Raw genomic sequence first — 25,625 nt, 5'->3', positions numbered from 1 at the left:
GCAGGGCATGTAATTGCTTGCAGTGGCTTAAAGAACAACGCACGAGCACATAATCTTGGTCATATGGTGATCCGTCCACATGACCTGGGGCCGTATTCATAAAGCTTCTAAGAATCCTCTCAGAGAGCTCCTAACTTATCTTAAAAACTTCTAGCTAGGAGTTTTAGCCTAAAAGCAATTAAGGACCAATCTCAGAGCAACTTTGGGCAAGGAAAAGACAAAATCTTACCTCAGTGAGGATGCAGGGCTGACCCTGTTGCTAGGTATGATGCATTCTTTTAAAGACAAAAATAAATAAATAACACAAGAAAATTTTTTTTTTAAGTTTCTGTTTTAAGAAAAAATACGGTAAAGTTTCCATTTCAAAATAATTTCAAGAATAACGTCGTATAAGTTTCGATTTCGAAATTAAAGTCGAAATGATTACGAGATTAAAGTCGAAATGATTTTTAGATTAAAGTTGACACATTATGGCTATAGTAACCTCCTTGTGTTAAAATGAGGGATGTTCATGATTTGGTAAAGTTATACTTTCGACTCGGTTTCACAAATAAAGAAATCCCCAATCTCCTGCACATCAGCACCAGTTTGTTATTAGTGTAAGGACGCTGAAACTGCTTTGTAATAAAGCCTTATGGACTTGTACGATAAACTAAAGCCATATGGCATTGCTATAAATGGTTGCATTGACAGGTTTAGTCGTCATGTCATGTGAATGGAAGCGTACAATACAAACAACCACCCAAAAATAATCATGGGTTATTGGATAATCACAGTAACATTAGAGGCTGCACTCAGTGCTTGTACTGAGGTACTGAGACCTGTGCCTCTCTGAACTGACTGAAGCCTATGATGGCTGCACACTCTTTGGCCACAATTTTTTGACTTTATTCTCATAATAATTTCAACTTTAATCTCGAAATAATTTCGAATTTATTCTCATAATATTTTGACTTTATTTTCATAATCATTTCGACTTTAATCTCAAAATAATTTCGACTTTATTCTCTTAATATTTCGACTTTATTCTCATAATCATTTCGACTTTAATCTTGAAATAATTTCGACTTTATTCTCTTAATATTTCGACTTAATTCTTATAATATTTCGACTTTATTTTCATAATCATTTTGACTTTAATCTTGAAATAATTTCGACTTTAATCTCGAAATAATTTCGGCTTTATTCTCATAATATTTCGACTTTATTCTCAATCATTTCGACTTTAATTTCGAAATAATTTCGACTTTATTCTCATAATATTTCAACTTTATTCTCATAATATTTCAACTTTATTCTCATAATCATTTCGACTTTAATCTCTAAATAATTTCGACTTTATTCTCATAATATTTCAACTTTATTCTCATAATATTTCAACTTTATTCTCATAATCATTTCGACTTTAATCTCTAAATAATTTTGACTTTATTCTCATAATATTTCAACTTTATTCTCATAATATTTCAACTTTATTCTCATAATCATTTCGACTTTAATCTCTAAATAATTTTGGCTTTATTCTCATAATATTTTGACTTTTCTCATAATATTTCGACTTTATTCTCATAATCATTTCAACTTTAATCTCGAAATTATTTCGACTTTATTCTCATAATATTTTGACTTTTATCTTGAAATCGAAACTTATACAACTTTATTCTTGAAATCAAAATGTAAAAATAATTTTTACAGTGGCCCTAATACACCGTTGTACAAAATTAAATTATGATATAAGCCTATTTTACACACATATTTACTTGCTTTATTTTATTTATATTCCATTTAATGAGGGGCAAGCCATAGTCTAGTGGTTAAGATACTGGACTAGTAACCAGAAGCAAGGCCCTAAACCCTCAATTGCTCAGACTGTATACTGTAACTGTAATGTAAGTCACTTTGGATAAAGGCATCTGCTAAATGCCGAAAATGTAAATGTAAAATGTAATAATGGTAATTTTTGTAGTTAATCTATTTGATACACCCACAATTCTTAGAATTTTTTAAAAATTCCATAACTAGGAGCAACTCTTTGCACTAGGAATCTTTATGTATACAGCCCCTGATGATTAGCCCATACAAACGAACTAATCAGCACACACAATAAACATCTCTGAGGTGTCCGGTTGCACTGTTAACCATTCTGTAGCACCTTGTCAATGCAGTATATGTATATTGCAGTGACTCAGCATTGACTTGCTAATTTCTGTTTTCTGCTCAGTTCGGAGATTCGCAGCAGCTCAGGCTGGTGCGGATCCTGCGCAGCACTGTCATGGTGCGGGTGGGAGGTGGCTGGATGGCGCTCGATGAGTTCCTGGTCAAGAACGACCCGTGTAGAGGTAAAGACATTTTCAATTCTAGGTTTTTTTGTTTTGCTTAAAGACAAGGCTTTACAGCTTTAGATGACAGCACATGAATAACAGCAGTCACAGGGTTTGTTGTGTATAGCATTTAAAACGGATTTTTTATCTTTAATAATTTAGTTCTTAATATCGATTGTCTTGTTTCTAGTCCATTGTTTGAGAAAATGTTTGATATTATATTATAGTACCTGTTAACACAAACATTATTAATTATTAAATGTATAACCTGTAACGGGGCGGGTCACACCACACCACAGAGGTGCCAGGTGTAGCCCTGCACTTGCACATCTGCAGCCTGCAATGGAGAAAGTGTATAGAAAATAGATAACAATTAACACTGGTTGTCACAATAACCTTGGTTCCACTCAAGGTTTCTTCCTGTAATTTTAGGGAAGTTTATTCTTGCCACTGTCGCCCTCGGCTTGTTCAACAGGAGTCTTGGTCTGTCGGTCCTGGATTTTGTTAAGTTGCTTTGAGACAATGTCCATTTTAAAAAGCGCTATACAAATAAACTGGACTTGACTTGACAATATGGCAAGCTGCTTGGAGCGCCTGCAACAACACTCTCTCTAAAAGAGGAAAAACGAAAACTCACAACTGGGGACGGCAATGCACAAGCAGCACCCCACCCCACCAAATGGCACAGCTCGTATCCAGCGTGGGTCCAAACATGGGGCCCACTCCGAAAAATGCCTGTCACACTGACTCTGGGGCATCTTGCTTGTCCGGGGCAGTTTCCTTAAAACGCCCAAAAAGACAGGAGCAACTAAGCTCCCAGAAAGAATCAAAGAATGCTGGCATCATACCCAACAAGAAAACAAGACCAAACCGAGCCCGGCATTACGGTTTCAAGAGGCAATAGTGGAGCCCACAGATCTGTGAGGGAGAAACACTTTAATCTGGAGCGAAAAGCACTCAAGAGGCGCAGGTGACTGTCAGTTAGGAGGAACTAACATGTCGATCATCTGCACTCCCTAGGTCAGGGTTTTTAAAAAAAAAAATAGGTCGCAGAGAAAGATAATAATAATTATATAAATGAATTTTAACAGTCACATAAACACAAAATGAACACCTTTTGTGGAGGCTTTACATTACATCTTGTAAACCACTGTGGGACCAGATTGCCACCATTTTTATTAATTAAGTATATTTTGTTGTTGTTGTGTTTTGTTTTGATGCATTATTTGTTTTGCTTGGGTCCCTGGAAAAATCGTGGGCAAAATGTGGGTTCCTTGAAAAAAAGTTTGAAAAACCGTAATCTAGATTATTTTGAGCAAGTCTTTTAATAATTTATAAATTCCAAATGTTTATTACTTTACATAGTGTATTCTGATGGTGTAAGCTGTTCAGGGGCACTTAAAATAGAAAAAAGCAAACATTGCTTACAACTGTCTACAACCAGCTTACTCCGAATGATTTTGAAATGTCGGTCATAAACATGTGGCTGTGACATGAGTCGTTCGGCTGTGCATTCCGGTTGGCTGTGTATGATGTTCTGAAAGCTTGCTGTGATGTTTCTATCAAGCTTTTATGTTAATTAACTCTCTTTCTTTCCGTCTGAACTGTTTTGCTGCTGAATATATGCACTGTTTCCTTTGTGCTAAGAACCCAACTATCATTTCTTCTAGTTCATCACCACGGGAGTAAAATGTTGCGCTCGGAATCAAATTCATCAATTACTCAGTCTCCTATAGGTTGGCAACTCTCACACTTTCTCTCCTTGCTCCATCCCAGTGGTATGTGTGCATCCTTGTGTGCCTGTTTGAGAGTGTGTGTGCAGCTGAGTGTTTCTGTGGGTGTGATGGTATTGTCATCAACGTATAACATTATTCTCAGCTGAGATTTCATCTTGCATGTAGCTGTTAGTTGCACCATGTTTCAGACTGCTTTTCTGCTTAGCCTGTTTTCCGCTCCGTCTGTTGGCCTACTGTGGTTTTGGCTCTGTTTCATGTTTGTGCTAAAGCCAGTTTGAGCTTCTGTATGTGATTACTAGAAAAGATTTTTTGTAAGAATAAATACAAGTAGTACCATGTGATGTTAACATGGAAACCGCATGTGTTATAGTCCCTAAATCAGTGTTTCTTATCTCGGTCTTTGAGTAATCATGCCTTTCACATTTCTTTTTCCTACTCTCAGCTAGAGCTTTCCTGGTAACATTTTGACAGTTAGTATTAATTCTTGTAAAATTTGAGAATTTTCAGTAACCACATTGTATTAAACACTGTATTAAAACTGAAAATATCATGACACAAACAAACACTAGCCTGTAGCATTTACGTTTGAGTAAACAGACCCGATCTAGGCAGGGTATTAATGTTGCCATACACCTTTCACGTCTACTTATGCTCTGAATGGTACTTAAAGAGGTAGTTACAACCTTTAAAATCTTCTTGCATCAATCTACTAAGTTGTGTCTGGCCTTATATTTACATTTACAACCATGTTCAATAATTTCCAAGTTACAAGGCACTACTAGTAATAGAATCCTTAAAAAACAGCTTAAGTATTTGTTACAAGGCACTACTATTAATGGAATCCTTAAGAAACAGCTTAATTATTTCTGTTACCATGCATTACTAGTAGTGGAATCCCTCAGAACCAGCCTAATTATTTTTGTTTTCATGCATTACTAGTAATGGAACCCTTAAGAAACAGCTTAATTATTTATGTTACCATGCATTACTAGTAGTGGAATCCTTAAGAAACAGCTTAATTATTTATGTTACCATGCATTACTAGTAGTAGAATCCTTAGGAAACAGCTTAATTATTTATGTTACCATGCATTACTAGTAGTGGAATCCTTAGGAAACAGCTTAATTCTTTATGTTACCATGCATTACTAGTAGTGGAATCCTTAAGAAACAGCTTAATTATTTATGTTACCATGCATTACTAGTAGTGGAATCCTTAAGAAACAGCTTAATTATTTCTGTTACCATGCATTACTAGTAGTGAAATCCTTAGGAACCAGCTTAATTATTTATGTTACCATGCATTACTAGTAGTTGACACTTAACGAAACAGCTTAATTATTTCTGTTACCATGCATTACTAGTAGTGGAATCCTTAAGAAACAGCTTAATTATTTATGTTACCATGCATTACTAGTAGTAGAATCCTTAGGAAACAGCTTAATTATTTATGTTACCATGCATTACTAGTAGTGGAATCCTTAGGAAACAGCTTAATTATTTATGTTACCATGCATTACTAGTAGTGGAATCCTTAAGAAACAGCTTAATTATTTATGTTACCATGCATTACTAGTAGTGGAATCCTTAAGAAACAGCTTAATTATTTATGTTACCATGCATTACTATTAGTGGAATCCTTAAGAAACAGCTTAATTATTTCTGTTACCATGCATTACTAGTAGTGAAATCCTTAGGAACCAGCTTAATTATTTCTATTACCATGCATTACTAGTAGTTGACACTTAACGAAACAGCTTAATTATTTCTGTTACCATGCATTACTAGTAGTGGAATCCTTAAGAAACAGCTTAATTATTTATGTTACCATGCATTACTAGTAGTAGAATCCTTAGGAAACAGCTTAATTATTTATGTTACCATGCATTACTAGTAGTGGAATCCTTAGGAAACAGCTTAATTATTTATGTTACCATGCATTACTAGTAGTGGAATCCTTAAGAAACAGCTTAATTATTTATGTTACCATGCATTACTAGTAATTGACACTTAACGAAACAGCTTAATTATTTATGTTACCATGCATTACTAGTAGTGGAATCCTTAAGAAACAGCTTAATTATTTATGTTACCATGCATTACTAGTAGTGAAATCCTTAGGAACCAGCTTAATTATTTCTATTACCATGCATTACTAGTAGTGAAATCCTTAGGAACCAGCTTAATTATTTATGTTACCATGCATTACTAGTAGTTGACACTTAACGAAACAGCTTAATTATTTCTGTTACCATGCATTACTAGTAGTGGAATCCTTAAGAAACAGCTTAATTATTTCTGTTACCATTACTAGTAGTGGAATCCTTAAGAAACAGCTTAATTATTTCTGTTACCATGCATTACTAGTAGTGGAATCCCTCAGAACCAGCCTAATTTATTTTTTTTCATGCATTACTAGTAATGGAACCCTTAAGAAACAGCTTAATTATTTCTGTTACCATGCATTACTAGTAGTGGAATCTTAACGAAACAGTTTAATTATTTCTGTTACCATGCATTACTAGTAGTGGAATCCTTAAGAACCAGCTTAATTATTTCTGTTACCATGCATTACTAGTAGTGGAATCCTTAGGAAACAGCTTAATTATTTATGTTACCATGCATTACTAGTAGTGGAATCCTTAAGAAACAGCTTAATTATTTATGTTACCATGCATTACTAGTAGTGGAATCCTTAAGAAACAGCTTAATTATTTCTATTACCATGCATTACTAGTAGTTGACACTTAACAAAACAGCTTAATTATTTCTGTTACCATGCATTACTAGTAGTGGAATCCTTAAGAAACAGCTTAATTATTTATGTTACCATGCATTACTAGTAGTTGACACTTAACGAAACAGCTTAATTATTTATGTTACCATGCATTACTAGTAGTGGAATCCTTAAGAAACAGCTTAATTATTTATGTTACCATGCATTACTAGTAGTGAAATCCTTAGGAACCAGCTTAATTATTTCTGTTACCATGCATTACTAGTAGTTGACACTTAACGAAACAGCTTAATTATTTCTGTTACCATTACTAGTAGTGGAATCCTTAAGAAACAGCTTAATTATTTCTGTTACCATGCATTACTAGTAGTGGAATCCCTCAGAACCAGCCTAATTATTTTTGTTTTCATGCATTACTAGTAATGGAACCCTTAAGAAACAGCTTAATTATTTATGTTACCATGCATTACTAGTAGTGGAATCTTAACGAAACAGCTTAATTATTTATGTTACCATGCATTACTAGTAGTGGAATCCTTAAGAACCAGCTTAATTATTTCTGTTACCATGCATTACTAGTAGTGGAATTCTTAAGAACCAGCTTAATTATTTATGTTACCATGCATTACTAGTACTTGACACTTAACGAAACAGCTTAATTATTTATGTTACCATGCATTACTAGTAGTTGACACTTAACGAAACAGCTTAATTATTTATGTTACCATGTATTACTAGTAGTGGAATCCTTAAGAAACAGCTTAATTATTTATGTTACCATGCATTACTAGTAGTGGAATCCTTAAGAAACAGCTTAATTATTTCTGTTACCATGCATTACTAGTAGTGGAATCCTTAAGAACCAGCTTAATTATTTATGTTACCATGCATTACTAGTAGTGGAATCTTAACGAAACAGCTTAATTATTTATGTTACCATGCATTACTAGTAGTGGAATCCTTAAGAACCAGCTTAATTATTTATGTTACCATGCAATACTAGTAGTTGACACTTAACGAAACAGCTTAATTACTTATGTTACCATGCATTACTAGTAGTGGAATCCTTAAGAAACAGCTTAATTATTTCTGTTACCATGCATTACTAGTAGTGAAATCCTTAAGAAACAGCTTAATTATTTATGTTACCATGCATTACTAGTAGTTGACACTTAACGAAACAGCTTAATTACTTATGTTACCATGCATTACTAGTAGTGGAATCCTTAAGAAACAGCTTAATTATTTCTGTTACCATGCATTACTAGTAGTGAAATCTTAACGAAACAGCTTAATTATTTATGTTACCATGCATTACTAGTAGTGGAATCCTTAAGAACCAGCTTAATTATTTCTGTTACCATGCATTACTAGTAGTGGAATTCTTAAGAACCAGCTTAATTATTTATGTTACCATGCATTACTAGTACTTGACACTTAACGAAACAGCTTAATTATTTATGTTACCATGCATTACTAGTAGTGGAATCTTAACGAAACAGTTTAATTATTTCTGTTACCATGCATTACTAGTAGTGGAATCCTTAAGAACCAGCTTAATTATTTCTGTTACCATGCATTACTAGTAGTGGAATCCTTAGGAAACAGCTTAATTATTTATGTTACCATGCATTACTAGTAGTGGAATCCTTAAGAAACAGCTTAATTATTTATGTTACCATGCATTACTAGTAGTGGAATCCTTAAGAAACAGCTTAATTATTTCTATTACCATGCATTACTAGTAGTTGACACTTAACGAAACAGCTTAATTATTTCTGTTACCATGCATTACTAGTAGTGGAATCCTTAAGAAACAGCTTAATTATTTATGTTACCATGCATTACTAGTAGTTGACACTTAACGAAACAGCTTAATTATTTATGTTACCATGCATTACTAGTAGTGGAATCCTTAAGAAACAGCTTAATTATTTATGTTACCATGCATTACTAGTAGTGAAATCCTTAGGAACCAGCTTAATTATTTCTGTTACCATGCATTACTAGTAGTTGACACTTAACGAAACAGCTTAATTATTTCTGTTACCATTACTAGTAGTGGAATCCTTAAGAAACAGCTTAATTATTTCTGTTACCATGCATTACTAGTAGTGGAATCCCTCAGAACCAGCCTAATTATTTTTGTTTTCATGCATTACTAGTAATGGAACCCTTAAGAAACAGCTTAATTATTTATGTTACCATGCATTACTAGTAGTGGAATCTTAACGAAACAGCTTAATTATTTATGTTACCATGCATTACTAGTAGTGGAATCCTTAAGAACCAGCTTAATTATTTCTGTTACCATGCATTACTAGTAGTGGAATTCTTAAGAACCAGCTTAATTATTTATGTTACCATGCATTACTAGTACTTGACACTTAACGAAACAGCTTAATTATTTATGTTACCATGCATTACTAGTAGTTGACACTTAACGAAACAGCTTAATTATTTATGTTACCATGTATTACTAGTAGTGGAATCCTTAAGAACCAGCTTAATTATTTATGTTACCATGCATTACTAGTAGTTGACACTTAACGAAACAGCTTAATTACTTATGTTACCATGCATTACTAGTAGTGGAATCCTTAAGAAACAGCTTAATTATTTCTGTTACCATGCATTACTAGTAGTGAAATCCTTAGGAACCAGCTTAATTATTTCTATTACCATGCATTACTAGTAGTGAAATCCTTAGGAACCAGCTTAATTATTTATGTTACCATGCATTACTAGTAGTTGACACTTAACGAAACAGCTTAATTATTTCTGTTACCATGCATTACTAGTAGTGGAATCCTTAAGAACCAGCTTAATTATTTATGTTACCATGCATTACTAGTAGTTGACACTTAACGAAACAGCTTAATTATTTATGTTACCATGCATTACTAGTAGTTGACACTTAACGAAACAGCTTAATTATTTATGTTACCATGCATTACTAGTAGTGGAATCCTTAAGAACCAGCTTAATTATTTTTGTTACCATGCATTACTAGTAGTGGAATCTTAACGAAACAGCTTAATTATTTATGTTACCATGCATTACTAGTAGTTGACACTTAACGAAACAACTTAATTACTTATGTTACCATGCATTACTAGTAGTGGAATCCTTAAAAAACAGCTTAATTATTTCTGTTACCATGCATTACTAGTAGTGAAATCCTTAGGAACCAGCTTAATTATTTCTATTACCATGCATTACTAGTAGTGAAATCCTTAGGAACCAGCTTAATTATTTATGTTACCATGCATTACTAGTAGTTGACACTTAACGAAACAGCTTAATTATTTCTGTTACCATGCATTACTTGTAGTGGAATCCTTAAGAAACAGCTTAATTATTTATGTTACCATGCATTACTAGTAGTGAAATCCTTAAGAACCAGCTTAATTATTTATGTTACCATGCATTACTAGTAGTGAAATCCTTAAGAACCAGCTTAATTATTTCTGTTACCATGCATTACTAGTAGTGGAATCCTTAAGAAACAGCTTAATTATTTCTGTTACCATGCATTACTAGTAGTGGAATCCTTAAGAAACAGCTTAATTATTTATGTTACCATGCATTACTAGTAGTGGAATCCCTCAGAACCAGCCTAATTATTTTTGTTTTCATGCATTACTAGTAATGGAACCCTTAAGAACCAGCTTAATTATTTCTGTTACCATGCATTACTAGTAGTGGAATCTTAACGAAACAGCTTAATTATTTCTGTTACCATGCATTACTAGTAGTGGAATCCTTAAGAACCAGCTTAATTCTTTCTGTTACCATGCATTACTAGTAGTGGAATTCTTAAGAACCAGCTTAATTATTTATGTTACCATGCATTACTAGTAGTGGAATCCTTAAGAACCAGCTTAATTCTTTCTGTTACCATGCATTACTAGTAGTGGAATTCTTAAGAACCAGCTTAATTATTTATGTTACCATGCATTACTAGTAGTTGACACTTAACGAAACAGCTTAATTATTTATGTTACCATGCATTACTAGTAGTTAACACTTAACGAAACAGCTTAATTATTTATGTTACCATGTATTACTAGTAGTGGAATCCTTAAGAAACAGCTTAATTATTTATGTTACCATGCATTACTAGTAGTGGAATCCTTAAGAAACAGCTTAATTATTTCTGTTACCATGCATTACTAGTAGTGGAATCCTTAAGAACCAGCTTAATTATTTATGTTACCATGCATTACTAGTAGTGGAATCTTAACGAAACAGCTTAATTATTTCTGTTACCATGCATTGCTAGTAGTGGAATCCTTAAGAACCAGCTTAATTATTTATGTTACCATGCATTACTAGTAGTTGACACTTAACGAAACAGCTTAATTACTTATGTTACCATGCATTACTAGTAGTGGAATCCTTAAGAAACAGCTTAATTATTTCTGTTACCATGCATTACTAATAGTGAAATCCTTAAGAAACAGCTTAATTATTTCTATTACCATGCATTACTAGTAGTTGACACTTAACGAAACAGCTTAATTATTTCTGTTACCATGCATTACTAGTAGTGGAATCCTTAAGAAACAGCTTAATTATTTATGTTACCATGCATTACTAGTACTTGACACTTAACGAAACAGCTTAATTATTTATGTTACCATGCATTACTAGTAGTGGAATCTTAACGAAACAGTTTAATTATTTCTGTTACCATGCATTACTAGTAGTGGAATCCTTAAGAACCAGCTTAATTATTTCTGTTACCATGCATTACTAGTAGTGGAATCCTTAGGAAACAGCTTAATTATTTATGTTACCATGCATTACTAGTAGTGGAATCCTTAAGAAACAGCTTAATTATTTATGTTACCATGCATTACTAGTAGTGGAATCCTTAAGAAACAGCTTAATTATTTCTATTACCATGCATTACTAGTAGTTGACACTTAACGAAACAGCTTAATTATTTCTGTTACCATGCATTACTAGTAGTGGAATCCTTAAGAAACAGCTTAATTATTTATGTTACCATGCATTACTAGTAGTTGACACTTAACGAAACAGCTTAATTACTTATGTTACCATGCATTACTAGTAGTGGAATCCTTAAGAAACAGCTTAATTATTTCTGTTACCATGCATTACTAATAGTGAAATCCTTAAGAAACAGCTTAATTATTTCTATTACCATGCATTACTAGTAGTTGACACTTAACGAAACAGCTTAATTATTTCTGTTACCATGCATTACTAGTAGTGGAATCCTTAAGAAACAGCTTAATTATTTATGTTACCATGCATTACTAGTACTTGACACTTAACGAAACAGCTTAATTATTTATGTTACCATGCATTACTAGTAGTGGAATCTTAACGAAACAGTTTAATTATTTCTGTTACCATGCATTACTAGTAGTGGAATCCTTAAGAACCAGCTTAATTATTTCTGTTACCATGCATTACTAGTAGTGGAATCCTTAGGAAACAGCTTAATTATTTATGTTACCATGCATTACTAGTAGTGGAATCCTTAAGAAACAGCTTAATTATTTATGTTACCATGCATTACTAGTAGTGGAATCCTTAAGAAACAGCTTAATTATTTCTATTACCATGCATTACTAGTAGTTGACACTTAACGAAACAGCTTAATTATTTCTGTTACCATGCATTACTAGTAGTGGAATCCTTAAGAAACAGCTTAATTATTTATGTTACCATGCATTACTAGTAGTTGACACTTAACGAAACAGCTTAATTATTTATGTTACCATGCATTACTAGTAGTGGAATCCTTAAGAAACAGCTTAATTATTTATGTTACCATGCATTACTAGTAGTGAAATCCTTAGGAACCAGCTTAATTATTTCTGTTATCATGCATTACTAGTAGTTGACACTTAACGAAACAGCTTAATTATTTCTGTTACCATGCATTACTAGTAGTGGAATCCCTCAGAACCAGCCTAATTATTTTTGTTTTTATGCATTACTAGTAATGGAACCCTTAAGAAACAGCTTAATTATTTATGTTACCATGCATTACTAGTAGTGGAATCTTAACGAAACAGCTTAATTATTTATGTTACCATGCATTACTAGTAGTGGAATCCTTAAGAACCAGCTTAATTATTTCTGTTACCATGCATTACTAGTAGTGGAATTCTTAAGAACCAGCTTAATTATTTATGTTACCATGCATTACTAGTACTTGACACTTAACGAAACAGCTTAATTATTTATGTTACCATGCATTACTAGTAGTTGACACTTAACGAAACAGCTTAATTATTTATGTTACCATGTATTACTAGTAGTGGAATCCTTAAGAACCAGCTTAATTATTTATGTTACCATGCATTACTAGTAGTTGACACTTAACGAAACAGCTTAATTACTTATGTTACCATGCATTACTAGTAGTGGAATCCTTAAGAAACAGCTTAATTATTTCTGTTACCATGCATTACTAGTAGTGAAATCCTTAGGAACCAGCTTAATTATTTCTATTACCATGCATTACTAGTAGTGAAATCCTTAGGAACCAGCTTAATTATTTATGTTACCATGCATTACTAGTAGTTGACACTTAACGAAACAGCTTAATTATTTCTGTTACCATGCATTACTAGTAGTGGAATCCTTAAGAACCAGCTTAATTATTTATGTTACCATGCATTACTAGTAGTTGACACTTAACGAAACAGCTTAATTATTTATGTTACCATGCATTACTAGTAGTTGACACTTAACGAAACAGCTTAATTATTTATGTTACCATGCATTACTAGTAGTGGAATCCTTAAGAACCAGCTTAATTATTTTTGTTACCATGCATTACTAGTAGTGGAATCTTAACGAAACAGCTTAATTATTTATGTTACCATGCATTACTAGTAGTTGACACTTAACGAAACAGCTTAATTACTTATGTTACCATGCATTACTAGTAGTGGAATCCTTAAAAAACAGCTTAATTATTTCTGTTACCATGCATTACTAGTAGTGAAATCCTTAGGAACCAGCTTAATTATTTCTATTACCATGCATTACTAGTAGTGAAATCCTTAGGAACCAGCTTAATTATTTATGTTACCATGCATTACTAGTAGTTGACACTTAACGAAACAGCTTAATTATTTCTGTTACCATGCATTACTAGTAGTTGACACTTAACGAAACAGCTTAATTACTTATGTTACCATGCATTACTAGTAGTGGAATCCTTAAAAAACAGCTTAATTATTTCTGTTACCATGCATTACTAGTAGTGAAATCCTTAAGAAACAGCTTAATTATTTATGTTACCATGCATTACTAGTAGTGAAATCCTTAAGAACCAGCTTAATTATTTATGTTACCATGCATTACTAGTAGTGAAATCCTTAAGAACCAGCTTAATTATTTCTGTTACCATGCATTACTAGTAGTGGAATCCTTAAGAAACAGCTTAATTATTTCTGTTACCATGCATTACTAGTAGTGGAATCCTTAAGAAACAGCTTAATTATTTATGTTACCATGCATTACTAGTAGTGGAATCCCTCAGAACCAGCCTAATTATTTTTGTTTTCATGCATTACTAGTAATGGAACCCTTAAGAACCAGCTTAATTATTTCTGTTACCATGCATTACTAGTAGTGGAATCTTAACGAAACAGCTTAATTATTTCTGTTACCATGCATTACTAGTAGTGGAATCCTTAAGAACCAGCTTAATTCTTTCTGTTACCATGCATTACTAGTAGTGGAATTCTTAAGAACCAGCTTAATTATTTATGTTACCATGCATTACTAGTAGTGGAATCCTTAAGAACCAGCTTAATTCTTTCTGTTACCATGCATTACTAGTAGTGGAATTCTTAAGAACCAGCTTAATTATTTATGTTACCATGCATTACTAGTAGTTGACACTTAACGAAACAGCTTAATTATTTATGTTACCATGCATTACTAGTAGTTAACACTTAACGAAACAGCTTAATTATTTATGTTACCATGTATTACTAGTAGTGGAATCCTTAAGAAACAGCTTAATTATTTATGTTACCATGCATTACTAGTAGTGGAATCCTTAAGAAACAGCTTAATTATTTCTGTTACCATGCATTACTAGTAGTGGAATCCTTAAGAACCAGCTTAATTATTTATGTTACCATGCATTACTAGTAGTGGAATCTTAACGAAACAGCTTAATTATTTCTGTTACCATGCATTGCTAGTAGTGGAATCCTTAAGAACCAGCTTAATTATTTATGTTACCATGCATTACTAGTAGTTGACACTTAACGAAACAACTTAATTACTTATGTTACCATGCATTACTAGTAGTGGAATCCTTAAGAAACAGCTTAATTATTTCTGTTACCATGCATTACTAATAGTGAAATCCTTAAGAAACAGCTTAATTATTTATGTTACCATGCATTACTAGTAGTTGACACTTAACGAAACAGCTTAATTATTTCTGTTACCATGCATTACTAGTAGTGGAATCCTTAAGAAACAGCTTAATTATTTATGTTACCATGCATTACTAGTAGTGAAATCCTTAGGAACCAGCTTAATTATTTCTGTTACCATGCATTACTAGTAGTTGACACTTAACGAAACAGCTTAATTATTTCTGTTACCATTACTAGTAGTGGAATCCTTAAGAAACAGCTTAATTATTTCTGTTACCATGCATTACTAGTAGTGGAATCCCTCAGAACCAGCCTAATTATTTTTGTTTTCATGCATTACTAGTAATGGAACCCTTAAGAAACAGCTTAATTATTTATGTTACCATGCATTACTAGTAGTGGAATCTTAACGAAACAGCTTAATTATTTATGTTACCATGCATTACTAGTAGTGGAATCCTTAAGAACCAGCTTAATTATTTCTGTTACCATGCATTACTAGTAGTGGAATTCTTAAGAACCAGCTTAATTATTTATGTTACCATGCATTACTAGTACTTGACACTTAACGAAACAGCTTAATTATTTATGTTACCATGCATTACTAGTAGTTGACACTTAACGAAACAGCTTAATTATTTATGTTACCATGTATTACTAGTAGTGGAATCCTTAAGAACCAGCTTAATTATTTATGTTACCATGCATTACTAGTAGTTGACACTTAACGAAACAGCTTAATTACTTATGTTACCATGCATTACTAGTAGTGGAATCCTTAAGAAACAGCTTAATTATTTCTGTTACCATGCATTACTAGTAGTGAAATCCTTAGGAACCAGCTTAATTATTTCTATTACCATGCATTACTAGTAGTGAAATCCTTAGGAACCAGCTTAATTATTTATGTTACCATGCATTACTAGTAGTTGACACTTAACGAAACAGCTTAATTATTTCTGTTACCATGCATTACTAGTAGTGGAATCCTTAAGAACCAGCTTAATTATTTATGTTACCATGCATTACTAGTAGTTGACACTTAACGAAACAGCTTAATTATTTATGTTACCATGCATTACTAGTAGTTGACACTTAACGAAACAGCTTAATTATTTATGTTACCATGCATTACTAGTAGTGGAATCCTTAAGAACCAGCTTAATTATTTTTGTTACCATGCATTACTAGTAGTGGAATCTTAACGAAACAGCTTAATTATTTATGTTACCATGCATTACTAGTAGTTGACACTTAACGAAACAGCTTAATTACTTATGTTACCATGCATTACTAGTAGTGGAATCCTTAAAAAACAGCTTAATTATTTCTGTTACCATGCATTACTAGTAGTGAAATCCTTAGGAACCAGCTTAATTATTTCTATTACCATGCATTACTAGTAGTGAAATCCTTAGGAACCAGCTTAATTATTTATGTTACCATGCATTACTAGTAGTTGACACTTAACGAAACAGCTTAATTATTTCTGTTACCATGCATTACTTGTAGTGGAATCCTTAAGAAACAGCTTAATTATTTATGTTACCATGCATTACTAGTAGTGAAATCCTTAAGAACCAGCTTAATTATTTATGTTACCATGCATTACTAGTAGTGAAATCCTTAAGAACCAGCTTAATTTTTTCTGTTACCATGCATTACTAGTAGTGGAATCCTTAAGAAACAGCTTAATTATTTCTGTTACCATGCATTACTAGTAGTGGAATCCTTAAGAAACAGCTTAATTATTTATGTTACCATGCATTACTAGTAGTGGAATCCCTCAGAACCAGCCTAATTATTTTTGTTTTCATGCATTACTAGTAATGGAACCCTTAAGAACCAGCTTAATTATTTCTGTTACCATGCATTACTAGTAGTGGAATCTTAACGAAACAGCTTAATTATTTCTGTTACCATGCATTACTAGTAGTGGAATCCTTAAGAACCAGCTTAATTCTTTCTGTTACCATGCATTACTAGTAGTGGAATTCTTAAGATCCAGCTTAATTATTTATGTTACCATGCATTACTAGTAGTGGAATCCTTAAGAACCAGCTTAATTCTTTCTGTTACCATGCATTACTAGTAGTGGAATTCTTAAGAACCAGCTTAATTATTTATGTTACCATGCATTACTAGTAGTTGACACTTAACGAAACAGCTTAATTATTTATGTTACCATGCATTACTAGTAGTTAACACTTAACGAAACAGCTTAATTATTTATGTTACCATGTATTACTAGTAGTGGAATCCTTAAGAAACAGCTTAATTATTTATGTTACCATGCATTACTAGTAGTGGAATCCTTAAGAAACAGCTTAATTATTTCTGTTACCATGCATTACTAGTAGTGGAATCCTTAAGAACCAGCTTAATTATTTATGTTACCATGCATTACTAGTAGTGGAATCTTAACGAAACAGCTTAATTATTTCTGTTACCATGCATTGCTAGTAGTGGAATCCTTAAGAACCAGCTTAATTATTTATGTTACCATGCATTACTAGTAGTTGACACTTAACGAAACAGCTTAATTACTTATGTTACCATGCATTACTAGTAGTGGAATCCTTAAGAAACAGCTTAATTATTTCTGTTACCATGCATTACTAATAGTGAAATCCTTAAGAAACAGCTTAATTATTTCTATTACCATGCATTACTAGTAGTTGACACTTAACGAAACAGCTTAATTATTTCTGTTACCATGCATTACTAGTAGTGGAATCCTTAAGAAACAGCTTAATTATTTCTGTTACCATGCATTACTAGTAGTGAAATCCTTAAGAACCAGCTTAATTATTTGTTACCATGCATTACTAGTAGTTGACACTTAACGAAACAGCTTAATTACTTATGTTACCATGCATTACTAGTAGTGGAATCCTTAAGAAACAGCTTAATTATTTCTGTTACCATGCATTACTAGTAGTGAAATCCTTAGGAACCAGCTTAATTATTTCTATTACCATGCATTACTAGTAGTGAAATCCTTAGGAACCAGCTTAATTATTTATGTTACCATGCATTACTAGTAGTTGACACTTAACGAAACAGCTTAATTATTTCTGTTACCATGCATTACTAGTAGTGGAATCTTTAAGAAAAAGCTTAATTATTTGTTACCATGCATTACTAGTAGTGAAATCCTTAAGAACCAGCTTAATTATTTATGTTACCATGCATTACTAGTAGTTGACACTTAACGAAACAGTTTAATTATTTCTGTTACCATGCAATAATAGTAGTGGACTTTTTACAAAACAGCTAGTTTTATTTTAAAGTAATCAAATCCAATACAAGTGATGTCAGGTAGGGGCCAAGCCAGGTATTATACTAATTAAATTTTAATCAGAACTGTTTTAATGTAACTGTCACTTTGATGTGAAGCTTTATAAAGTGTAAAATGCAGCTGGAAAACAGAAAGTAGTGTTTTGACAAGGAATATTTTTTTTTCTATTGGCAGTGTAGGAATTGCAATTCTCTCTTTAACCTTGGTGTTAAGCTTTAGTGCACAGCTGGTTCAACTTATCAGCTATTTATCATCCCTGAACTGGGTTGAACTGGATACATGGAAGATGTACTCCAGGTCCAGGACTGAGAAACACTGTCCTTAATCATAAACAGAATAAGCAGTAGATCGTTATTATGATTTATGTTTTTGCCATTGTGTCAGTGATGTGAAGCTGCATGCCTCCTCATAATAAATCACTTATCAAACTCACATCACATCAGTGACAATCATTAGCTAGAGTTCATTCCCTCCAGTGGGTCCATTTGTACCCATTTATGACTTGTGCTTCACTTTCTTAATTCACATTGACTCTTTAGTCAGGTACCTCATGAACTACAGGGGCAATGTGTACTGCTGAGGCTCCTGACTCATTGCTCTATGTGCTCTTCTTAGCTAAAGGTAGGACAAACGTGGAGTTGCGAGAGAAGTTCATTCTTCCAGAAGGGACTACTCAGATGATGGCTAGCTTCCGCTACAGGGGCCGAAGGTCACGACCGTCGTCTAGAGGCGCCTCTCCAAACAGGTCCAATTCAAGCCAAAGCTGTCCTGCTCAGCCCAACCCACCTGCTACTAGTACACCTAAGGTGAGAACCTTATTTAACTCAGCTTGTTGGAGTGTTCACTGTATAGTTCTAATTAGTTCCGCTTTGAATACCGCCTATAGCTCAGTCTATAGAAAACATCTTTAATCACATATTACATACATTTTTGAAAAAAATTTTAAATTTACAATTGAAATCTGGTATATATATATATTTATATATTTGTGTATATGACCCACCATTGTTCCTCACAGTGTCTCCATCATTTAACCCGCAATTATGAAAAACCCTGGCTGACAAACAGCAAACCATCTACTCCCTTAAAGTCATCTGATTCCTTTGAGAGCCAAGGGTCATCGAACGAGGTATAGTTAACTAACAGCAGTGATGAAACTGGACGAATCAGTGCCGATCTGACTAACGTCACTAACTCACTATCAGTTTCCTGCTGAAGTTAATCCTACGTATGTGAGCTGAATGTAGTCAAATTTAAGCTTGCATTCTGTTTTTGTATGCGCTTGGAATGTGCAGTAGCCCTAATAAACCAGTTCTATCCAGAAATAATGCTCTTTTTTGTGTAGCTAAAGAGAAAACCTGAAACTGTGTATTTTCTTGTCATTTTATGTATTTCCTTTCAGCTGGAGTTCGCTCACACACTACTAATCTACTTACTTGCTTGTCATATCCTATGTTTAATTTATTCCTTTTTTATCATTTTATTCATAATATGTATGTTTTGGCATTCAGCTGGTGGGAGGGGGTGGGGCAAAGGTATTGGGAAGTGCACTTTTCAGTGGGCTCTTAGTACTGGTCCTAAGCCCAGATAAAATAAGGGGTGTTTTGTCAGGACGGGCAACTGTGCCAAATCAGTTATCAAAATCAGGTATCAAAAAAAGGTATTATGTATCAAAATCCGACCCCCAAATAAAGGAGAATAAAGGAAATCAAATCACACCTTGTTTCTACACACACTGTCCATTTTATCAGCTTCACTTACCACAGTACTTTGTAGTTCTACAATTACTGACTGTAGTCCATCTGTTTCTCTACATACTTTTTTAGCCTGCTTTTACCCTGTTCTTCAATGGTCAGGACCCCCACAGAGCAGGTATTATTTATGTGGTGGACAATTCTCAGCACTGCAGTGACAATGGCATGGTGGTGGTGTGTTAGTGTGTGTTGTGCTGGTATGAGTGGATAAGACACAGCAGCGCTTCTGGAGTTTTTAAATACCATGTCCACTCACTGTCCACTCCATTAGACACTCCTACCTAGTTGGTTCACCTTGTAGACGTAAAGTCAGAGACGATCGCTCATCTATTGCTGCTGTTTGAGTTGGTCATCTTCTAGATGGTCACAGGACGCTGCCCACGGGGCGCTGTTGGCTGGATATATTTTTGGTTGGTGGACTATTCTCAGTCCAGCAGTGACAGTGAGGTGTTTAAAAACTCCATCAGCGCTGCTCATACCTCATAGCAGCACAACACACACTAACACACCACCACGTCCTGGAAGAGTCTTGACCATTGAAGAACAGCATGAAAAGGGGGCTAACAAAGTGTGCAGAGAAACAGATGGACTTCAGTCAGTAATTGTAGAACTACAAAGTGCTTCTATATGGTAAGTGGAGCTGATAACATGGACAGTGTGTGTAGAAACAAGGAGGTGGTTTTAATGTTATGGCTGATTGGTGTATATATATATATATATATATATATGTATGGTAAACATCACATCAAATCAAACATCACAGCATTTAAGCAAGATCTGTAAGTTTGGGTGGCCTACTGCTTGACAAGAACCGTACTAACAGACAGCTCAAGCAGAGCAGGATATGATATGAACTGACTTCTTTAAGAAAGAAAATCAACCTATGACAGTTCCACATTAAAATTTACTGGATTTTATAGTTAAACCCATTGTACTTCCATTGTTTATGGACATGTAACTTTATATGTGTTCACATGTATTTGGCCATGTTGTTTATTGTAATACATTGCATGGTATTCTGTTTTAAATATCAGTTTAATCATAAATTATAATTTGGATTAAACGTTAGATTAATCTTATTTCAGATACGATGAAAAGAAACAAGTATTTAACCACTTTTGTTTTTATTTCATAACTTCCAGTGCATTTATCCACCACTCTTATACTCTTCCTTTAATTATATACCTATAAATATTAACAGGGTGTAGCAGGTCTGGTTTCACTCGAAAACATTGGGTGCAGAGCAGGAACACCCTGGAAAATGTGCCAATCCATTACATCCCTGTTTCCCTCAAACAAGGCCACTTGTGTCTTAAGTAAACAGCCAGATCGGAGTCTCAGGTCACAGGTGTTTATTTCTTGGAAATATATACTTTTGTACACATGCAAAGACTTGTCTATGTTTAATCTGGATGATTGCATTGGTGCTATATTGGTTAAAGCAAATGTAATTAAATACTTGTTTTCTTTTATTATATATGTGTGTTGGTGAATCTGGAGTTCATCTAAGATTTAGAGATTTCTCCAAAACATGGCTAACATATTGGTGCTTGCAGAGTTTATTTGTCCAAACAAATAGATACATTTAAAATGAGCTCACATCATTAAGAACATGTTGCTGTCCAAGAGGCATTTCTCCAAACAACCACTTCATGTTTAAAAATTTTTCTGTCTAATGTGTTTGCTTTGTTTTTGCAGAGTACACCAATCCAAGGCAGCAAGCTCCGTTTGCCTGGATACTTGTCAGGCAAAAGCTTCCAGTCAGGAGAGGAAGGAACTCTGATAAACACTGCGGTTTTGAAGGCCAGAAGTCAGGCCATTGGTGAGACATTTGTTTAACTAAACGGAAGCAAAGCTTGAATAACTCATGTCAACAAGACTCAAACTGCTGAAGCCAACTATTCAAAATTCAGTTTTTTACTCTAAAATCTATTGTGCTATTTTTGTAGCACTGGGGTGGCACAAAGGTTTAATACACTAGCTCACCATCACAAAAAGAACGCTAATAAATGTGAAAACATCCTACTAATAAAAAACGTGATGTTAAAATCATTAATTTCAATTGCCATCAATCCTGGTCAGAGTAGGTGCAGGTCTGGTTTAACCAGAAAACACTGGGCCTAAAGCCAGAGTACACTAAACAGATCGTCAATCCATCGCAGGGCTTTAGCTACCTTAAAAACACCCAGCCTTCCAGATCAAACATAGTCGATCATGTCTGTGTAGACACCTGGCTGGCCGATAGCACCGCTGAGATTTAAACCTGGCTCTTAGCACTGGAAGGCTAGCTTAAAAGACTGCTGCGCCTCTCAAGCACCCATGTTAAAATGTTTTAATAATATCTTATAAAGCCTCAACGTTTTTTTTCTTATTCCAAAATTCCAATGTCTTTTAATCAAATATTCAGTTTTAATTATTTTAAATGATTGGTGCATCAACTTGTATATGTATCATATCGTCTTAACATCTGTCACTGATTTGACCCCAGTTATCAGAGTTAATATTTCAGGCACCCGACAGGTACAATTGGCCGTGTATGAGGGGATGAAGGTTTGGATAGGGTTGCTTCTCGATGCTGGGCATAGCATGACTATGAGAATTTACCGATAGCTTGTGAAAAGTACACGTCAGTGACTGCACACTTGTAGAAGGGGGCAGGCGCTGGTCTGTGGCTCTCCTTGGCCAGTTCAAGGATGGCACAGAAGATAGTGGCCTCACAGAGCGTGAAGGTGTCAGTAAGGCGTGGACTCCATGCAGTGCAAAACCAAAAAGCAGTCTTTTACAGTAGCCTTCCAGTTCTAAGATTCAGGCTTGTATCTCTGCGGTGCTTAAATTGGCGTCCTGTCCAGGGTATTCCTACCTTAGGTCCAGTGTTTTTAACGTGTTAAGGCTTTTTTCCTTAGTAGGATTTTTTCACATTTGTTGGTGTTCATTTGTCCTTCTGTTCCAGTAAAATATAAAACCAATACTCACATATGTTTACTTTGTTGCTGCCCTGATTCACATATAATGCCAACCAACTTTTGCTCTGTACCTTTATTCATCTCCTTTTGGGCTTATTTTTTATTGTGGCATTGGACCTTTGGAAACCCAAACAACAAAAAAGGATTTAGTCAAATTGACTGAATTTTAAATATATATTTTAAATGGTATTTGATATATAGACTTGCTGAGCACTTTATTAGGTATACATGTGGTGTATACATATATTCATCTTTTATAAGGTATAACCAAAAATAGAAAGCTAACAGCATCTTGTAAGAATGTGCCCACTGATTAAAGAAAGAAAGTTTGTAACTGTACATCTAGTGCTCACAGGGTATGCATTCCTAATCAAAAATATTTAGGCAGTATTGAAAACCAGAACAAACCCTTAGACGCCATGTCATTACCATGTGTCACTGCAGTGCTAAGAATGATCCATCACCCAAATATCTTCTGGTCGATCGAGGTACCTTTTGATTGATATATTGGGCAATGGGGGGCATACTGTACAGAGCAGCAGATTGGCTACAATCAGTTATTGTAAATCCACAAAGTTCTTCTGTATGATAGCTACAGCTTATAAAATAATCACTGTTCAATGAATGAACACACCAATTAGGTGTTTCTAATAAAGTGCTCAGTGAGTCCAGATATTGTATAATATCATAGAATTAGCAGGCATGGATGTTCTAGATAGCTTAAATAATTTGATCTGGAAATACATCAGTATATTCTCCTGTATTAACTATATTGTACATGTACCACCTCCAGGTTCCAGTAGACCCGGCAGTAAAGCAGGGAGCCGAGGTAGCAGCCGGCGAGGAAGCGACGCCTCCGACTTTGACATCTCCGACATCCAGTCTGTCTGCTCAGACGTATCAGAGGCGGTAATAGACTCAGCAAGACCCCGCTCTTCCCCTCGCCATCCTGGAGTAAAATCCTCCAAAATTCCAACACCGAGGAGGAGCATGGCCAGCAGCAAACTGGCCAAGACTACAACCAAGAGATAAAGATCTCAACAGCACTATACTGGAACACACTGGATATAAAGACTAAACCTCCAAGATGCTAAAAAGTGCAAGACATCGTTATTTTAACCAAGTGTAGCAAGTTGTAAATTATTCTGAGAACAAACGAGGTTAGCGAGGTGGGATTGGTGTTGAGTGTGAGTGGAATGTAATGGTTCAGTGTAATTGTGTATGTATTTTTATTTTCTGTGAATAATTTTTGCATCAGATTATTGTATTTAATTTTATCGCTGCTATCATGCGAGAACTGGCAGGAAAGACAGACTGTACATTGTGAAGCCAAGAAAGAATAATCCATGTGTTTGGATTGAGCTTATATAGAAGCTGAATGTACTGTAAACCTCAAGCTGAGTGCTTGCCAGCACTCTAATGCCACTGTGTTTCACCAGGGCACCGCAACTATTTATTCATCTATTTAAAAAGTGCAATGATAAGTTTCTGAGAATGCATTTATAGGGCAATACAATACTAACAATTATAATCGCTGCAAACGCTCCTTTTAAAGCACTACAGAGAACTTTCAAACATAATCAGAGCCTTCAGAACAGTCCATATCCACCTGCTGCTTCTATAACTATTGTTTAAGTTCTGATCATATTACTGTGTGCCATCTAACCCTGACAGGAACCTTTCATGGTTCTGACTCATACATATTCATAACTGCATTCATGTCTGTGTACTGTATGTTTTTGCGTCAGTGAAAGTGAATAACAACCTTTTTTTGTAATAAACCTGCTTGCAGAAAGATTTTGCGGCATTTAAAAACTACGCCTGCTTTCTTTGCCATTTATTTACTCTGCAGTACTATACAGAATACTATGCTATAACCATAACCATAGCCAATTATAAAACCTTTGTAATTGAATAATCTCCTCTCCATTATTAATATTAGAGGTTCATGTTGCAAATCCAGTGGTATTTAGTTAGTGACATGGTTACAGAATCAGTCTGTGATCTGTGTGAGTCTAGAAGAAATCTCATTTCACATTTAGAATAGAGTAGAATCTTTATTGTCATTATACACAGGTAAAATGACATTTTGTATAGAAGCTCTCCAATAGAGGTAGTAGAAAAACAGTAATCACAAAAAATATTTACACTGAAAAATGAAAATAACATATTTACACTGCATAAATAAATGTAGATGTGTATACAGTAGACCCTTGACTTACGAATTTAATTGGTTCTAAAGGGCTGTTCTTAAGTCAAAATGTTCGTTAGTTAAACCTATTTTTCCCATAAGAAATAATGTAAATAGAATTAATCCGTGCCAGACCTCCCAAACCACCCCCTTACCTAACCTTTCTAATGTCTTAAAAGGTCTTTTTTTGTTAACCATTAATCTTAAATTATAAAATAGACATTACTGTAATA

General features: G+C 34.1%; 1 protein-coding gene across 11 annotated transcripts in view; it reads left to right on the top strand.

The window, feature by feature from the left end:
• The window catches only part of dst (dystonin), a 287,668-nt gene extending 262,649 nt beyond the window's left edge, over positions 1-25,019 (top strand). For 7 of the 11 annotated variants that reach the window (XM_062995876.1, XM_062995881.1, XM_062995875.1 and 4 more), the window contains 6 exons: positions 2,222-2,339; positions 3,992-4,099; positions 19,100-19,290; positions 19,503-19,613; positions 21,937-22,060; positions 23,995-25,019. In XM_062995876.1, coding sequence (XP_062851946.1) covers positions 2,222-2,339; positions 3,992-4,099; positions 19,100-19,290; positions 19,503-19,613; positions 21,937-22,060; positions 23,995-24,233 — 891 coding nt within the window. In that variant the 3' untranslated portion in view covers positions 24,234-25,019. The remainder of the gene's footprint in view (positions 1-2,221; positions 2,340-3,991; positions 4,100-19,099; positions 19,291-19,502; positions 19,614-21,936; positions 22,061-23,994) is intronic. The other 4 variants (XM_062995883.1, XM_062995877.1, XM_062995886.1 and 1 more) reach the window with 2 other exon arrangements.
• Positions 25,020-25,625: the final 606 nt, after the last annotated feature.

This window comes from Trichomycterus rosablanca, chromosome 5, assembly GCF_030014385.1.
Source record: "Trichomycterus rosablanca isolate fTriRos1 chromosome 5, fTriRos1.hap1, whole genome shotgun sequence".
Taxonomy (NCBI): Eukaryota; Metazoa; Chordata; class Actinopteri; order Siluriformes; family Trichomycteridae; genus Trichomycterus; species Trichomycterus rosablanca.
This window is presented reverse-complemented; position numbering and strand designations above follow the sequence as displayed.